This window comes from Nansenia antarctica (genome assembly GCF_963989245.1).
Source record: "Nansenia antarctica genome assembly, chromosome: 2".
In the NCBI taxonomy this organism is placed as follows: Eukaryota; Metazoa; Chordata; class Actinopteri; order Argentiniformes; family Microstomatidae; genus Nansenia; species Nansenia antarctica.
The window spans coordinates 74,694,143-74,709,979 of NC_137675.1; the positions used below are offsets into that span (position 1 = coordinate 74,694,143).

Below are 15,837 nucleotides of genomic sequence, written 5' to 3' on the forward strand. Positions count from 1 at the left end.
GCCCACGGCTCCATGCCCAGGTCCCTGTATAGTGTTCTGTGGTTAGGCCAGAGGGAAGGTTCTGGAATGCTTACTAGATCTATAAAACACCACAGAGTTTGATTGGTTTTGTGTGAAATTTTATTTTGTTTTGAAAACTGCATTTATTGTAAAGGGAGCCTGGGGAGGGGACTTAGGGAAGTTGAACATGCTTATTTAAAATCAGTAAAGTATTATTATTATTATTATTATTATTAATGATAATAATAACAATAATAATAATAATCATCATATATTAAAAAGAAATTATGTTTTATGTTCATATCCAGCCATTACCTTTGTCTTGAAATGAATAAAGACATGGTGATTGATGGGTATGTTGTTGAATATTACATAATACATACAAATACAGCCATTTTACACACTGTATGCAGTGTATACAAACATTCATTCATTGGGTTGTTTTAAGATTCTGAATCTTGGCCAGTTCTATTATAGGCTATCAGTAAGCAGTTGTCAGCATCTCAATAGCCCCTGGGTGACTGACCAGTTAATTCAAGCACTATTCAAGAGGAATCATTCAGTTCGTTCAGAGTTATATGCCCTCACCCTTTGCTTTTCAAAAAGTAAATATTGGGTTTCACAACTACGATTTGCTGCCAAGAAAGTGGAGTGAACTCATTTGTGTGAAGTATGTCTGTGTTTTGTAATTGCTGGCTGAGCAGCCATTGACCAAGCAAAGCACAAAGGCAGCAGTAGTGACACAGTCACTCACCCCTTCTGCAAACATCCTGTTTCCTCTGAGTTCCTCAGTCCTGCCTACTCAAAACAAGATTGCATACTGTCGGCACCACCTAAATTAGCAAACTAGAATGACAAAAATACTTGTAGAATGTTTTTATCATTATTGCATTACCTAAGACATAGATAACAACCTAACTAGGTTAAATGACAGCGCTAAGCAAAAACAAAGTGCTGTGTTTTCCCATGAGCACTCCTCTAAATAGACATTTGTGAATATAGAAATTCATGTGGGCCCCGCATGGAACCTTGAGGAACACCTGGTCCTTTCCTGTTTACTCCAAGGCTCTTCCACTGTTAGGCACGCATGCCTGGCTGAAGTGCAGTGACGTGTTTCGAGGAGCAGTCACTGTGTCTCCAGGAAATCGTTATTTTTCTGACTGACCGAGCCGGGCGGCGACAGGGGGGCCAGAGGTCTGTGTTATCTACACTGAACTGACCAGCTACAGAGACACCTGACCGTGGGCCGTGCCCTGATCAGCGTCTACTGGAGTGACAATGGCTTTGCAAGATGTGTCTACAATAGCCAGCTTGCTGGCTTGTATTTAAAACACGATAAAGATGAATTATTTGAAAGTTCCTCCCCCAGCCCCCAAATCTGGCGTCTCTTTTGAAAAGCTTCGGGAATAAGAAATATTTTCTTTAAGTAGCTGCATTATATTTATCCCCTTCTTTGTTTTTTCCTATGGTTTGTGTTTGTTTAAATACAAATTCCTCTCTCCAACTGTGACCCACTGGTGCCTCCTTGGCATTGTTGCATCTTTTGTGTTGATCCGAAACAGGATATTGCCTGATCTTATCCACATTATTTGGTCCATTTACAGGATCCTATTTGGCAACATCAGTGTTGCAAAATGTAACGCACTTGATGGAGCATGAATCAAACAGGAAGATAGATTAAAGGATATTATTCGATATTATGGAGATATGTCAACACAGAAAGACTTCTCTACATTTGGCTGGAAACACTGTATTCCCGTCCCAGTGATCTCAATAGGGGTAATGAACTATTCAAAGTTTGCAGCATAGTGTACGTTTTAGAAGTTTTCAATAGTGGTTACTGAAATCTTGGGGTCTGCTCTCCCTGCTACAAGTGGCGAATAAATCAACAAGCAGGATCTAAATCGGTCTCATCTCCTCATACCCCACATCCCTCTTTCTTCCTTGCTGTTTGCCCCCAAAAAGTGAGAAAAGACACATTCTTTGCGTGGACAAAGGGTTGATTCTGTTGGAGCAGCAGAGCCGTCAGGCCCAAGTTGGAGATGGGGCGGTGGAGGGTCAGCTGGGTGAAGGCCAGTTTTGTTGTGCTGGACTGGGACAACACATTCCACCACTGCAGAGAGAGCTGGGATCTGGAGCTCTCTCTCAATGCCCTCTCTGTGTCCCTGTCACCTCAGAAACGGAAAGAACGCTGTCCCCCCTCTGGGCCTGGCTGCACAGGCTGTGAATGTGAGAAGTAGAGGAAGCCTTGAAGAGAAGAGAATGAGAGGAAAATAGAGAGAGAGAGAGAGAGAGAGAGAGAGAGAGAGAGAGAGAGAGAGAGAGAGAGAGAGAGAGGAAGAGAGAGAGAGAGAATAAAGTTATAGCAGTTATTTCTGTCTGTATTTCTGTCCAAGAACATCCAACCACCTATAAACCACACACACCCTCGGTTAAATAACAGATAACGTCACATAGTTTAATTTGTATGTTTAACAGTTATAAACCTGTTTCCTGTTGAGCCATATATATATATTGTGATAAGGGGTGAGATGTGCAGAGGTGTAGAGATGTGCTTAGCATCTTCAATGACTCCTTTGTCACTAATTGTTTGTTTGTAGGCTTTAGTTCTCTGGCTGTTGGACCAATAAAGATGTTGATATTATGTTGTATTGTATTGTATTGTATTGTTTGTATTGTATTGTATGATATGATATGATATGATATGGCATGGTATGGTCTGGTATGGTGTGGTATGGTATGGTCTGCTATGGTGTGGTATGGTATGGTATGGTCTGGTATGGTGTGGTCTGCTATGGTGTGGTATGGTATGGTATGGTCTGCTATGGTGTGGTATGGTATGATATGGTATGGTATGGTATGGTATTGTATTATATTAAATGATATTGTATTGTATGTTATTTATTGTATTGTATATTGTGCTGTAGCCTATAGATGTGCTGAGGCTGTAGTGTGATGCTGACGCCGGTCTCCAGTAGTTGTGAGACCTCAGCTCGCTGGCTTGTTTATTCAGGGGAGGCCCAGGGACCCAGGGCAGTCTGACATTTCCTGTCAGTGTGCCAAGAGAAAGACACATTCGTCCGTCGGGCACCCCATATTTCCTGTCTCACTTTGTACTGTAACTGAGAGACACATTCTCCTGTTTTAGCTACCCTACGACTATGCTCAGGCTAGACACTAGCAGTCTGTGTGTCGTTCTTGCTGCTATGCCACACTACTGGTTCCTGCTGTAATAACAGTGTTCAGAGTATCTGAGTATCGACTTTGTGAGAACTGTCTTTTCTTAGAACTGTCATTACACACAGGCAGTCTTTCCGATTGTGTATTAGAACTATTTTCTCTCTTGCACACACACATCTATTTCTAGTTTCTTTCCCCTTTCAATCCACAACAAAAAACCCTGCTCCTCCATTGTAATCGTCATATTACAACGTACATGATAATAGCTAATGATAAAGAGTAACAATTGCTTATGCCAACCTGAACTAGTGCTCTTAGGAACTTCATACCAGGTAGAACGTGTCAAGTAGACTTATCTCAACCTCACCGGCGCTGAGGTACCGTAGCAGAGCCCTCGAATCAATTGAAAATAATTGGGAATGAAACTATGTGTCATTGTGTATGTGAGAGTGAAGCGTTTCCCCCTATCCAACCGTTCTATGAGTAATTCTTCCGCTCCGGTGAGTTTTTATTCTTCAAAGCTTTATAGTATAGAGGAGACCAGGAGTGAGTCAGTGCTCAGGGGCCGCGGTGACTCATGCTGGCTGAGAGTGCTGCAGGGATAATAGTCCTGGCAAAACATTGGCAATCAACAGAGATGGAAAACAAAGAGATTCACGTGAAATAAAATGAGTAATAGGGATTGTTGTTTTCTAATTAAGTTCTTAAGTACTTTCCGAGATTATTGGATTATTTGTAGATCCCCTGACAGAATGTTACTAACAGGGAGTGGGAATTGAATTGTCTGCTCCAACTCTGTGAAGAACAGTCAATGGGTGGACTGCGCCACCTCGTGGAGGAAACAATCACCCAGGGAGAAATATCAAGGCCAATGTGTGGTCATAGAAACGTTCAAATATCTAACTGTATCATACGAAAAAAAATATAGCACGTCATTTCGTACGTTAAACAATAAAGACGAGGCATTAGCAAGTGAATTTAGGAGCTGAAAGGCACAAACATTTAGCTTATTATCTGGTAATAATGATAATAATGGCTGGTTACATTTTAAACAGGGTGTCGTTTAACAACTTTTCTTATGCGTTCTCGGGACTAAAACCTCAAATCTAGCTCAGGGACAAATAAGTGACATAACGTGACGTTAGAATTATAAGGTTCTATCTCCATTTTTGTCAAAATTGAGTTTTTTACATAATCTGATCCATTAGGTGTTTATTAATGCCTGTGTGGTGTTCTTTTTAAAAATGTTGACATTTTTGAGTTAGTAATTCATAAAATACAAAGGTTCCATCTCACAAAACATAATGGAATGTGAAAACTTTGACGCTCAATATCTCTGAAGTGCCATAAACGGAGATAGAACCTTATCATTCTAAACTCACGATAAGTGTGCTTGTCTGTAAGTGGAAGGAGTGGGTCGCTTGGGAATGGATGTTGTATGCTGATTGGTGGAATGTAGAGATGATGGGAGAAGGCGGGCCGTGAAAGTGCGTCCCAGGTAGAGAGCGGATTTCACTTCACAGCGCAACAACATCATTGAAATTGTTTGTATAAAGATCCCGTTTGACTATGGACTTGATGAAATCACTAGGAAAGGGTTTTTAGTTTCCACTGCGATTTGAAGAGGTGCTCTCATCTTTCTCAACAATCTCAACATTCTGTCCCAGACAATGAGTGGTAAGTACTGTAGATGATGTTTCATTCTTTAGGACTTTTCAGACTTTATTTGGTTGTTTTTATAGCGGAAATATGAAAATGTACTGTATATCGTATCTGAAGTTGTCAATATGAGTGAAAACCTGTGACAACTGACAAGGTGCGGCGGCGGCACCTTAAGGACAGACTTTGCCGATTACATTCACGTCAGTAACACGTGTATTTGTGTTATAATAATAATAATAATAATAATAATAATAATAATAATAATACAATTAACACAGGGCCAAATCTATTTTCTCGACTACATATTAATTGTTTCATTTTACACTAAAGTGTAAAATATATTAGAAGAGGACCGTTCTTGGATCTGTTTTAAATAGACTTCATGGAATAGGCTAGATGGGTGAGAGGAGAGAGATGACAGAAACTGAGATTCCTCAGAACCCAGACCTGTCTCAACCTGCTCCGTGTCTGTTAGTTAGAACGCTGATGGGCGGAGGTTGGGGATAGGGTGAACTTGCACCTGATTGTCGGTAAATGGTTAACTGTTTGAGACCTAGCTTGCTTTAACCTTTGAATTGTCCCTAGTTTGTGGCATATAGTCAAGTTAATGGTTATTAAATGCATCAATTTGCATGACTGACTGATGATAACATTGACCACTTTAGCTGGGTGGTTAGACCATCAAAGCTGTTCATGCACAACAATTCGGCCTATGGAATAGAACACTTCTTTGTAGTTGACAGATGGATCTACCTCATTGGTTTAGTAGTATGAGTCAGTGGGGGCTTGTGGAAGTAGTATTGTGTTTGATACCGTTCCTGATTCTGTCATGCATTACAATGAGCTCCTCCTCAGATGTATATCTCCACAAGTCTACAACATCCTTTTGGAAATGTGTTTGCCTATGGCGCAGTTGGAAAGTAAACTTTAGTGGAGATAAGAAGAAAAGGTCGCCAGCCGAAATAATTGCATAATATTTGTTTACTGTCTGATTCAAATGCAAGTACTGACACACTGACCTTGTATCTACATGCAAGGGCCAATGCATTCCACAATTCATATAAAGAAAGAAACTCTCTTTCAACACAGGTTGTGTGATCCATTACCTCAAAAGCAGGTCACCCTGTGCATCTGTTAGTGTGTATTATGGGAATGCCATTCCAGTGTGCAATTTGAGTATGCGTTCAAACTGGTGTGTTTGTTTTGTTTTGTGCTCCTTCCCTCTCTCCACGTCCTTGCAGGGTCTCCATTGACATAACTTTCTAATCCTGGATTATGGATAAAGAGATTGGGGCTGGTTTTAAATATTGAAAGGGCTGAATCCAAACTAAACTGAGCTTCATACTAAATTAGCTGTATACTGATGTATTAACCTAACCTATGCTGTTATAAACTATACTAAACTAGGCTGTTACAAACTACATTAACTATACTCTTACTGGTTTATCACAAGTTGCTTGTCACGGTCACTTCCCCTGTCAACTTTGGTCTGTGTTTTCTCCCCAAACCCCTCTGCCTCTGTGCAGCGTGAATGAGTTGAGGAGGTCTTCTCTGTGTGTTATCCTAGTGTGTTTTTAAGTCTGCAATATGAATCACACCAGTGTTTGCATTCTTGAGCTGTGAGGCAGAGAGCAATCAAGACAGGAGTGTCCTCCCTATCATTGTATATGACTGGTTTACGAGCTCTGACCAAAGCCTTAGCACCACCATTAACTAAATCATTGGCAAAGGTGAAACCTGCTGTTCGATCAGCAGTCATGTCTACATGTCTCTTCATTCCCACAGCCCTTGCAGTAAATGTGGGCTTGTTAATCCTACTGTTATAGGTTAGATGGTAGAAATCCCCTTCAGCATTCCTTTGAGTGCAGCCAGTAAAGTACCTCCCTTTCATCTTGCCCTGCAGTGGAGGACAATGTCCATACATTGTATAACAGCTGCTGCCCTGTTATAAACCTCTATGCCTCAACCTCAAATGAGTTGTAAAAAGGTAGACAACATCTGAAATGATGATGATGATGATGATGAGGATTAAAATGAGATGTCGCCTATCATTCCCATTCATTTGAAATTCGTCTCGACTTTTGGTGACTGACACACATCTGACTAACCCTTTGATGTGAAAATGGCCCATTTATCTCACCTTGCCCTGTACCAGGTATTACCATCTGGACCACAGACGTTGACATGGGGCAGGAGGAGGTGCGTCCGGTGTCCCCGTTGACCGAGGAGCGCTACGAGGAGCTGTGGGACCGGGTGGAGGGGGTGAGGCACAAGCTTACCCGCATCCTCAACCCAGCCAAGCTTACACCGTACCTGCGCCAGTGCAAGGTCATCGACGAGCAGGATGAGGACGAGGTCCTCAACTCCACCCAGTACCCACTGCGCATCAGCAAGGCCGGTGAGAGAGGGAGGGAGAGCGAGAGGGAGGGAAAGAGCGGGAGGGAGAGAGAGAGAGAGAGAGAGGGAGAGAGAGAGAGAGGGAGAGAGAGAGAGGGAGAGAGAAAGGGAGAGAGAAAGGGAGAGAGAGAGGGAGGGAATGAGAGAGGGAGCAGAGAGAGATCGAGAGGGTGAATAGAAAGAGGCAGGTAGAGTGTGTGAAAAAGAGGGACAGAGGGAGGGATAGAGAGAGAAAGAGAGGGTAGACTGGAGGGAGGAGGGAGAAGGAAATGAGAGGGATGAGGTGGCTGGCTAGGTAAAGAGAGGGAGAGTAGGTTGACAAGATAAGAGAGGAAAGGGAGGGGAAACCCAAGAGATGAGGTCTGAGAGGAGAGGGTTAGAGGGAGTGTTTGAAGTTTGACCAAGTTTATTAGTTCACTGTTGCGTCAGTATTACAGGATGTCTTCCAGGGGAGGCTGTTGGAGGCAGAAATCGGAGGACAACCTTATTGTAAGGCATGGATTTACCATGAGTTTGATACCATTCTTTATTCCATTCCATGCACAGGTGTTTGATACCATTCTTCATTCCATCCATTCCATTCCGTACAATGAGCCCGTCCTCCAATTTCTGCCTCCACCAGCCTCCCCTGATGTCTTCATCACCTGTATGCTCTGCTCTAGGATCTGTACCCTCCCCCAGTAGAAACCATTAATCATTAGAGGGAGAAAAAAGAAAAAAGAAATGCTGACCTAAGATAGTATCTACTATCTTAGAGCAACCTTAGAGCAACCTCATCCTAGTTTCTCATCATGTACATTCTCCTGACATCATAACTCTTTCTTAGGCCGTTTGATTGACATCTTGCGTGGGCGGGACCAGCGTGGTCTTCAGGCCTTCCTGGAGGCTCTGGAGTTCTACCACCCGGAGCAGTACACCCAGCTCACAGGACAACAGCCTACCCAACGCTGCTCCCTCATCCTGGGTATGGAGATGACTTCTCCCCACCCTGTTGCCTGGGGCCTGTATATAGGCTACACTCTGTCCACACTTCTCTGACTGAAGATGCCCCTCCATTTCTAAGTTTCCCTCCACCCTCCCTGCCCCACCCCCTCCCTTCCCTCAACCCCCCCCACCTAACCCCCCCCTCCTTTCCCCTTTAACATACCCTTCTTGGTTTGACCTTTCCCTCCTTCCTTTCTTACCAATCCATCCTTTCTCTACCCCTACCTAATCAAACACCCCACTTGCGTATCCCCCCCCCCCCAGATGAGGAGGGTCCGGAAGGCCTGACTCAGTTCCTGCTGCTGGAGGTGCGGAAGCTGAGGGAGCAAATACGCGAGAGCCGCTTCTGTGAGAGGCGCCTGTCCCAGCGCTGTCGCGTGGCCGAGGAGGAGCGCAGCAGAGCTGAACGCAAGACCCAGGAGCTGCGACACGACCGCCTCCAGCTGGAGAGGTACCGTACACCACACTGCATACATACACACAAACACTGGATAGTTAAACCACAGACACTGGATAGATACACCACAGACGCTGGATAGATACACCACAGACACTGGATAGATACACCACAGACACTGGATAGATACACCACAGACACTGGATAGATACACCACAGACACTGGATAGATACACCACAGACACTGGATAGATACACCACAGACACTGGATACATACACCCAGATACTGGATAGATAAACCACAGACACTGGATAGATAAACCACAGACACTGGGTAGATACACCACAGACACTGGATAGATAAACCACAGACACTGGATAGATACACCCAGATACTGGATAGATACACCACAGACACTGGATAGATACACCACAGACGCTGGATAGATAAACCACAGACACTGGATAGATACACCACAGACACTGGATAGATACACCACAGACGCTGGATAGATAAACCACAGATACTGGATAGATAAACCACAGACACTGGATAGATACACCACAGACAATGGATAGATACACCACAGACGCTGGATAGATACACCACAGACACTGGATAGATACACCACAGACACTGGATAGATACACCACAGATACTGGATAGATACACCACAGACACTGGATAGATACACCACAGACGCTGGATAGATACACCACAGACACTGGATAGATACACCACAGACACTGGATAGATACACCACAGACACTGGATAGATACACCACAGACACTGGATAGATACACCACAGACACTGGATAGATACACCACAGACGCTGGATAGATACACCACAGACAATGGATAGATACACCACAGACACTGGATAGATACACATGTACTGTATATGGATACATCACACTGGATTCATCATACTCTACGCAGGAGACGTAAACCACATCGGACGTACTTGCCACTCTTAGGCCTACCCTAGGCATCTTCATTCAGGCAATAGTCAACACCGTCAAAAAGCACTATACAAACAGATTGTGGTTATTTGCATTTCAGAGGAAAAACCTCACAATCTTACGTCCAATGTTATCCCATGTGCGGGTTTATTTAATCTAGGTTTCTGCTGATCTTAAGCAAAAGAGAGTCTGTTTGATGTTTCTAAATGATTTACGGTATTCAGACCATAACCTCTGATCAACATCAGCATGATTCCAGTTATGCCCCCAAACACAGTCCAATTAGCACAATAGCGCCTCTTACAGCACTGAATACTCAAAGAACTTCCTATGAGAGTTTCCTGGACACAGATTACGCCTTGATTAAAAAGGACCTGGCTTTGCTTTGGTATTTTTGATAGTAAACAATAAATATAAATCAGTAAAAAATAAATAAAAATAATAATCAGTGTCTTGGAGACTACCCCTACATAGTAGTAGAGTGAGTTCTGAATGTGTGTGTGTGTGTGTGTGTGTGTGTGTGTGTGTGTGTGTGTGTGTGTGTGTGTGTGTGTGCGTGTGCGTGTGCGTGTGCGCGTGCGTGTGTGTGTGTGTGCGTGTGTGTGTGTGTGTGCGCATGTGTGTGTGTGTGTGTGTGTGTGTGCGTGTGCGTGACCCCCAGGCTGCGTCAGGACTGGGAGGCTGGCAGTCGGGAGCTGGGCCGGCTGAAGGACAGACACCTGGAGCAGGTGGTGAAGTACTCCCGCGCCCTGGAGGAGCAGGGGAAGGCCTCCGCACGCGAGAGAGAGCTACTGGGACAGGTAGAGGAAGGAGAGATGAGGGGGGGACTGGGACAGGTACAGTAGAGGGGGGAGAGATGAGGCGGGGGGGGGGGCTGGGAGAGGAGATACAGTAGATACCAGGACAGGTAGGAAAATGGAGAGGGGGAGACAAGGACAGGTAGGGAGAGAGAGAGGGAGAGACAAGGAAAGGTAGAGAGTGAGTTTCTGAGACAGATAGACAGAGCGAGGTATGGAGGACTGAGCTGGGACAGGGAGGAGACTGGGAGGAGGGAGAGGGAGAGGGAGAGAGAGAGAGAGAGAGAGAGAGAGAGAGAGAGAGAGAGAGAGAGAGAGAGAGAGAGAGAGAGAGAGAGAGAATGAAACATTATGTTTAACAAAGGGAATGTGAGGCAGCTGCCAAAAGAATGTTGATGGCAACTTGGGAGAGATGGATAGGGTATCTGCTTTTTAAAAGATGTGTTGGGATATGCAGTTTAGTTTTTTTTCCCTGGCAATATGCCCTAACTGTTGGGTAAGATGGTGCCGTTAAGATAGCGTTGTCATTAGTGCCCTGCGTGTGTATTCATGCACTGACGCTACAGTGAACAACAGATGTGGATGGGGCAACGATATAGATTTGGCAACAAAATTGGTTCCCGTAAATTATATAATAATGTCAATTTGGGTTAGGGCTAGGCTTATGGCACCCATTAGCATGAATGTAAATCTGTGTGGGATTCATGGTGATTATAACATCATCATAATCCGAGAAATGTTTTGTCATTTCACTATTCCCTGGTCATTACAGTAATATGGTCATTAAAAGTGTGTGCTGTCTTGACCTCATCCATGCCCTGATCTACAGGTCGAGCAGCTGAAGACTAGACTGACGGAGGCAGATAAAGAGACGGACAGTGCCACTGCTACCACCACGCCAGTCAAAACGAACAGTGGGGTTCCCAGCAGCATGAACAGCGCCCCCACTGTCCCAAAGAAGCCATTGCAGTGCATTGACAGTCCCAACACAGGTCACACTGAAGCACAGGTGAGATGTTTGACCCTGACGGTTAGGAACTCCTACATCTTCATAAGCCAACTCTGTATCTCTTTAAACTATTTTCATAGGGGCCCATATGCACATTCTTTAAATATCTTACTATGCTCCTTGATTCGTCCTTTCAGGCTGTGGCAGGTATGCCTCTGCCCTGATTCTTCTCTGTTCCTCCTCAGAATATACTTTTGAAACTCCCTCATTTACCTCAGAAACATGTTATGTCCTGTTATAACTATACTGTGTTCAACCCATAGAATTAGAATGAATAGAACTGGCGTGGTCATTCAGAATTTGGCTAGAACACAACGAAGATTGCTGCTGGTACAACCACAATGGAATGTTGAGTTAAATGTCAGTTCTGCTGATTCTATGGTTTTACCACTCAGAATGAGACTGTGCCTCTCTAACTACTGTCTGTCTGTTTTGTTTCTATCTCAGGCTCTGCTGGACATCCTGAAGCAGGACCGCAGAGAAGCAGCCGAGCAGAGGCACGAGCTGTGTGATACCATCGCCAGACTGCAGGGGGAGCTGGAAAGCACTGAGGAACACAGGGACAAGGTAGAAACAAGCAAATTGTATGTAAATGACAGTAAACAAGGAAATCTGAGATTCAATTCAAGAACTCAAAAGCGTTTTTTTTTTGTTTTTTTCTTGAAATGGGATTTCATGAGAACTGAATGTAAATGGATTGACTCCCCTTCTCCCCCCGGGGCATGGTGTTGTGTAGATGGAGTCTCAGAGCGAGCAGCTGCAGCTGAAGGTGAGGACTCTGCAGCTAGACTGGGAGACGGAGCAGAAGAGGAGCATGTCCTACTTCAACCAGATCATGGAGCTGGAGAAGGAGAGGGACCAGGTCAGTGCCTGTGGTCATTGGGGAGGCTTAGGTCAGTCTAGGGAAGGTGGTGACTGTAATGTCTATGGAGTCGACATTATGTTCATTCTATTCAGTGAGTTGGTAATGTTTTAGTTCCGACCTACAGAGGGCGCTCTATGTTTTACTCCTCTAGAGCAAGACACTCTTGCTATGAGAAACGGCGCGAGTGGTTTTCAGTTGTGCTAGTTTAGCCATGACAGCAGGAATTGACATGTAAGCCTGGAAACGTTCACTAAAGAGTCAAACTTATATCAATGTGTTGGATGCTTTATTTCAAAACTTTACAGTGACTGTGTGAGGTTATGTTGCCAGATTGCAAACTACTCCATGCTGCTACAACCCCTCCCTTTGACCTACAACCCCTCCCTTTGACCTACAACCCCTCCCTTTGACCTACAACCCCTCCCTTTGACCTACAACCCCTCCCTTTGACCTACGACCCCTCCCTTTGACCTACAACCCCTCCCTTTGACCTACAACCCCTCCCTTTGACCTACAACCCCTCCCTTTGACCTACAACCCCTCCCTTTGACCTACAACCCCTCCCTTTGACCTACAACCCCTCCCTTTGACCTCCTGCTCAGTAAACCCCAGCAGGGTCTAGACATCATGCAATTTCTGACCTCTGAACAAGGCCGGCGGTGGCTATGGCCAAATGTGCATCTACATCTACCACCGCCCACTCACGGTGTTGGTTCTGGCGCCAGGCCAGGATATATTTTTTTTTTCAGAGGCTATTCTACATAGTTCCTCCATTACTGATCATGATACTTTTGGCATCATCTTTTCTCAGTGGAGGTGTTTCAACTTCCTCTACTCAGAATGCCAGTCTCCTCATATCTCACACCCTTACGACCTTTTCTCCTCCGTCTCGTATTTCCTTCAGGCTATGCGAAGTCGAGACAGCCTGCAGTTGGAGTATACTGACTGCCTATTGGACAAGAACCGGCTGCGCAAACGCATCGCAGAGCTGCAGGCCAACATGGAGCAGCAGCAGAGAGAGCAGGAGAATGACAGGGACAAGAGCAGAGAGCAGACTGCCTCCTGTCTACACTGTGTGAGTTGAAAGACACACACACACACACACAGGCACACATGTGAGTACACATCCACACCCACACACACACACACACACACACACACACACACACACACACACACACATATACACACACACACATGCATGTGTACACACACACACACACCCACACACACACACACACACACACACACACACACACACACATATACACACACACCCACACAGATACACACACACACACACACACACACACAGAAAGTCGTTATCCATCCACAGTTTGGACATCCCACATCCCACACACACACACACACACACACACACACACACACCCACACAGGCACACACACACACACACACACACACACACACACACACACACACACACACACACACACATATACACACACACATGCATGTGTACACACACACACACACACACACACATATATACACACACACATGCGTGTGTACACACACACACACACACACACACACACAGACACACACACACACACACACACACACAGAAAGTCATTATCCAACCACAGTTTGGACATCCCACATCCCTTAACCCTGTTATCGCTCCCCCCAGTCTCACCTGTCTCTGTGCAGTGAGGACCAGTGCTACGGCCCCTGCTGCTCCTTAGGCCTGGACATGAGTCTGAGCCCTCAGCCCAACGGGACTCACTTGCTGCCACGCAAGGTAAAGACCCATCTTCATCATCATCATCATCATCATCATCATCATCATCAAAGGAGTGCTGCACAAACTGACAGAAAGACCCCAGTTAGTCAGTGTGTGCTTTTAACCGGAATAATGAAATCATCATTTCATAGTTATTTATAGACATGAAGGTTTTTGTGGTTTGGGTAGGTGTTGCTGACATACCTTCCTGTCAAATCTTGGATGGATTACTTTTTTATTATTATTATTATTATCTACAGTGCTCCAGAATCAGCAATCGACTGAATCAACTGTTCAGCTAGATATATTCCCTGAATAGCATTGTTAGTTTTACTGTAATCGACATGGCTCTTCATCAGGCAATTGTGGGGTCCTAGGCTATTGCCTACTTCCACAAGAGGCGACTATGGTAGCTTGCCGCCATTGGTGTGTGAATGTGTGTGTGAATGGGTGACTGAGAGGCCATTGTAAAGTGCTTTGGAATAAGGCGCTATATAAGTGCAGTCCATTTACAGTGCTTCGGGCCAGCCATGCTCTACTTGCACAGAACTATGATTGGAACATCATTTCCATACATTGGTGTAAAGTAACCTGCTGTGTACTACATTCATTGGTCCCGTCGTTGTTTTGCTCAGAGTGAGAGCTAGGATGTTGCCAGAGGAAGATTATGTAACTGTCAGCGTGTTGGTACCTGTACTTGTCATTGTATAGTAGGTCACCTCTCTCTGCTCTGTTTTCTTGTCTGTGACAGTCTCCCTCTAGAGGCCAAACCAATGAACAGTCTGGAGGTAAGACCACATCTCAATAGGAGAAGCAAGGGGGTTGGGTTTTTGTAAAGGTATAATTTTAAAGAAAATAACAGCATTAATGCTTGAATAACTTTTTTGGCCTGCAGGTTCCTGGTCCAACTCAGAAGAGAATCTGTTGATGCCTGTGAGTTTGTACTTCAGTATGTTACTCCACAATGTTGTGGAGTTGTTGATGTTAATAGCATAGAGTTAACCAAGATACCGTTTATTTAGCATAAGTTAAATGTCTGTGTGATTGTCTGTGTGTTTTCACAGGACAGTGAGAAGGACATCAACAGGCTCTCCACCTTCCCCTTCCCTCCCTGTATGAACTCCATCAACCGCAGGATCAATACTGAGTGAGTGAACCAACATTATACCAACTATAGCCCCCAGCACTGCATGCACATTGAATATGTACTATAATGTCCTTCATCATGAGTTTTCAATAGACATTTTGTAAGCCCCTCCACCTTACATCAGTATGGTATGTAAAGTATCTCTGTATGATAGAACCTAGAGAAGATTAAGTCTTCTTTCTTGTGATCTGCTTACAGGTTTGATCTGGATTCCTGGGGCAGTGATGAGAATGAAAACATCGCTGGTAAAGTTCGAACGTTCCCTCCTAGTCCTGTAGCTTGTTTGGCTTTGGCCGTTTTTTTGTATATAGATTGTGTGTCGTTGCGTCTCACCCTGTTGCGGGTTGTGTTTCAGGAGACCAGAGTGAACCTGGTCTGTGGGACTCTTGGGGCTCTCTCAATTCTCATCTCTTCCCCCCTGACCTCGTCAACCTTCCTCCCGTCCCTCCGCACAAACCCCATCAGAACAATCTTGGGTATGCCTCTCCTCCTAGTTTGTCCACCATAGTGTACGTTACTAGGGTTCACCATCAGATCTGTTAGACCAGTAATATCGTGATGTTAGAATTATAACGTTTTTTTTGCCAACATTTTGTTTTTTACATAATCTGATCCATTAGGTGTTTATGCCTGTGTGGTGTTATTTTAAAATGTTGACATTTTTGAGTTAGTAATTAATAAAATACAA

At 44.5% G+C, this 15,837-nt stretch overlaps 1 protein-coding gene across 1 annotated transcript in view; it reads left to right on the forward strand.

Moving 5' to 3' along the window:
- Nucleotides 1–327: 327 nt before the first annotated feature.
- LOC308150604 (caspase recruitment domain-containing protein 10) overlaps nt 328–15,837 on the forward strand; it is a gene marked incomplete at both ends in the record, with an annotated part of 18,552 nt that continues 3,042 nt past the window's right edge. The window contains 15 exons of the mRNA XM_080523419.1: nt 328–353; nt 2,178–2,229; nt 4,848–4,857; nt 6,998–7,240; nt 8,066–8,203; nt 8,488–8,674; nt 10,248–10,386; nt 11,213–11,392; nt 11,840–11,959; nt 12,129–12,254; nt 13,162–13,332; nt 13,910–14,020; nt 15,067–15,149; nt 15,348–15,394; nt 15,505–15,625. Coding sequence (XP_080379545.1) covers nt 328–353; nt 2,178–2,229; nt 4,848–4,857; nt 6,998–7,240; nt 8,066–8,203; nt 8,488–8,674; nt 10,248–10,386; nt 11,213–11,392; nt 11,840–11,959; nt 12,129–12,254; nt 13,162–13,332; nt 13,910–14,020; nt 15,067–15,149; nt 15,348–15,394; nt 15,505–15,625 — 1,754 coding nt within the window. The remainder of the gene's footprint in view (nt 354–2,177; nt 2,230–4,847; nt 4,858–6,997; nt 7,241–8,065; nt 8,204–8,487; nt 8,675–10,247; nt 10,387–11,212; nt 11,393–11,839; nt 11,960–12,128; nt 12,255–13,161; nt 13,333–13,909; nt 14,021–15,066; nt 15,150–15,347; nt 15,395–15,504; nt 15,626–15,837) is intronic.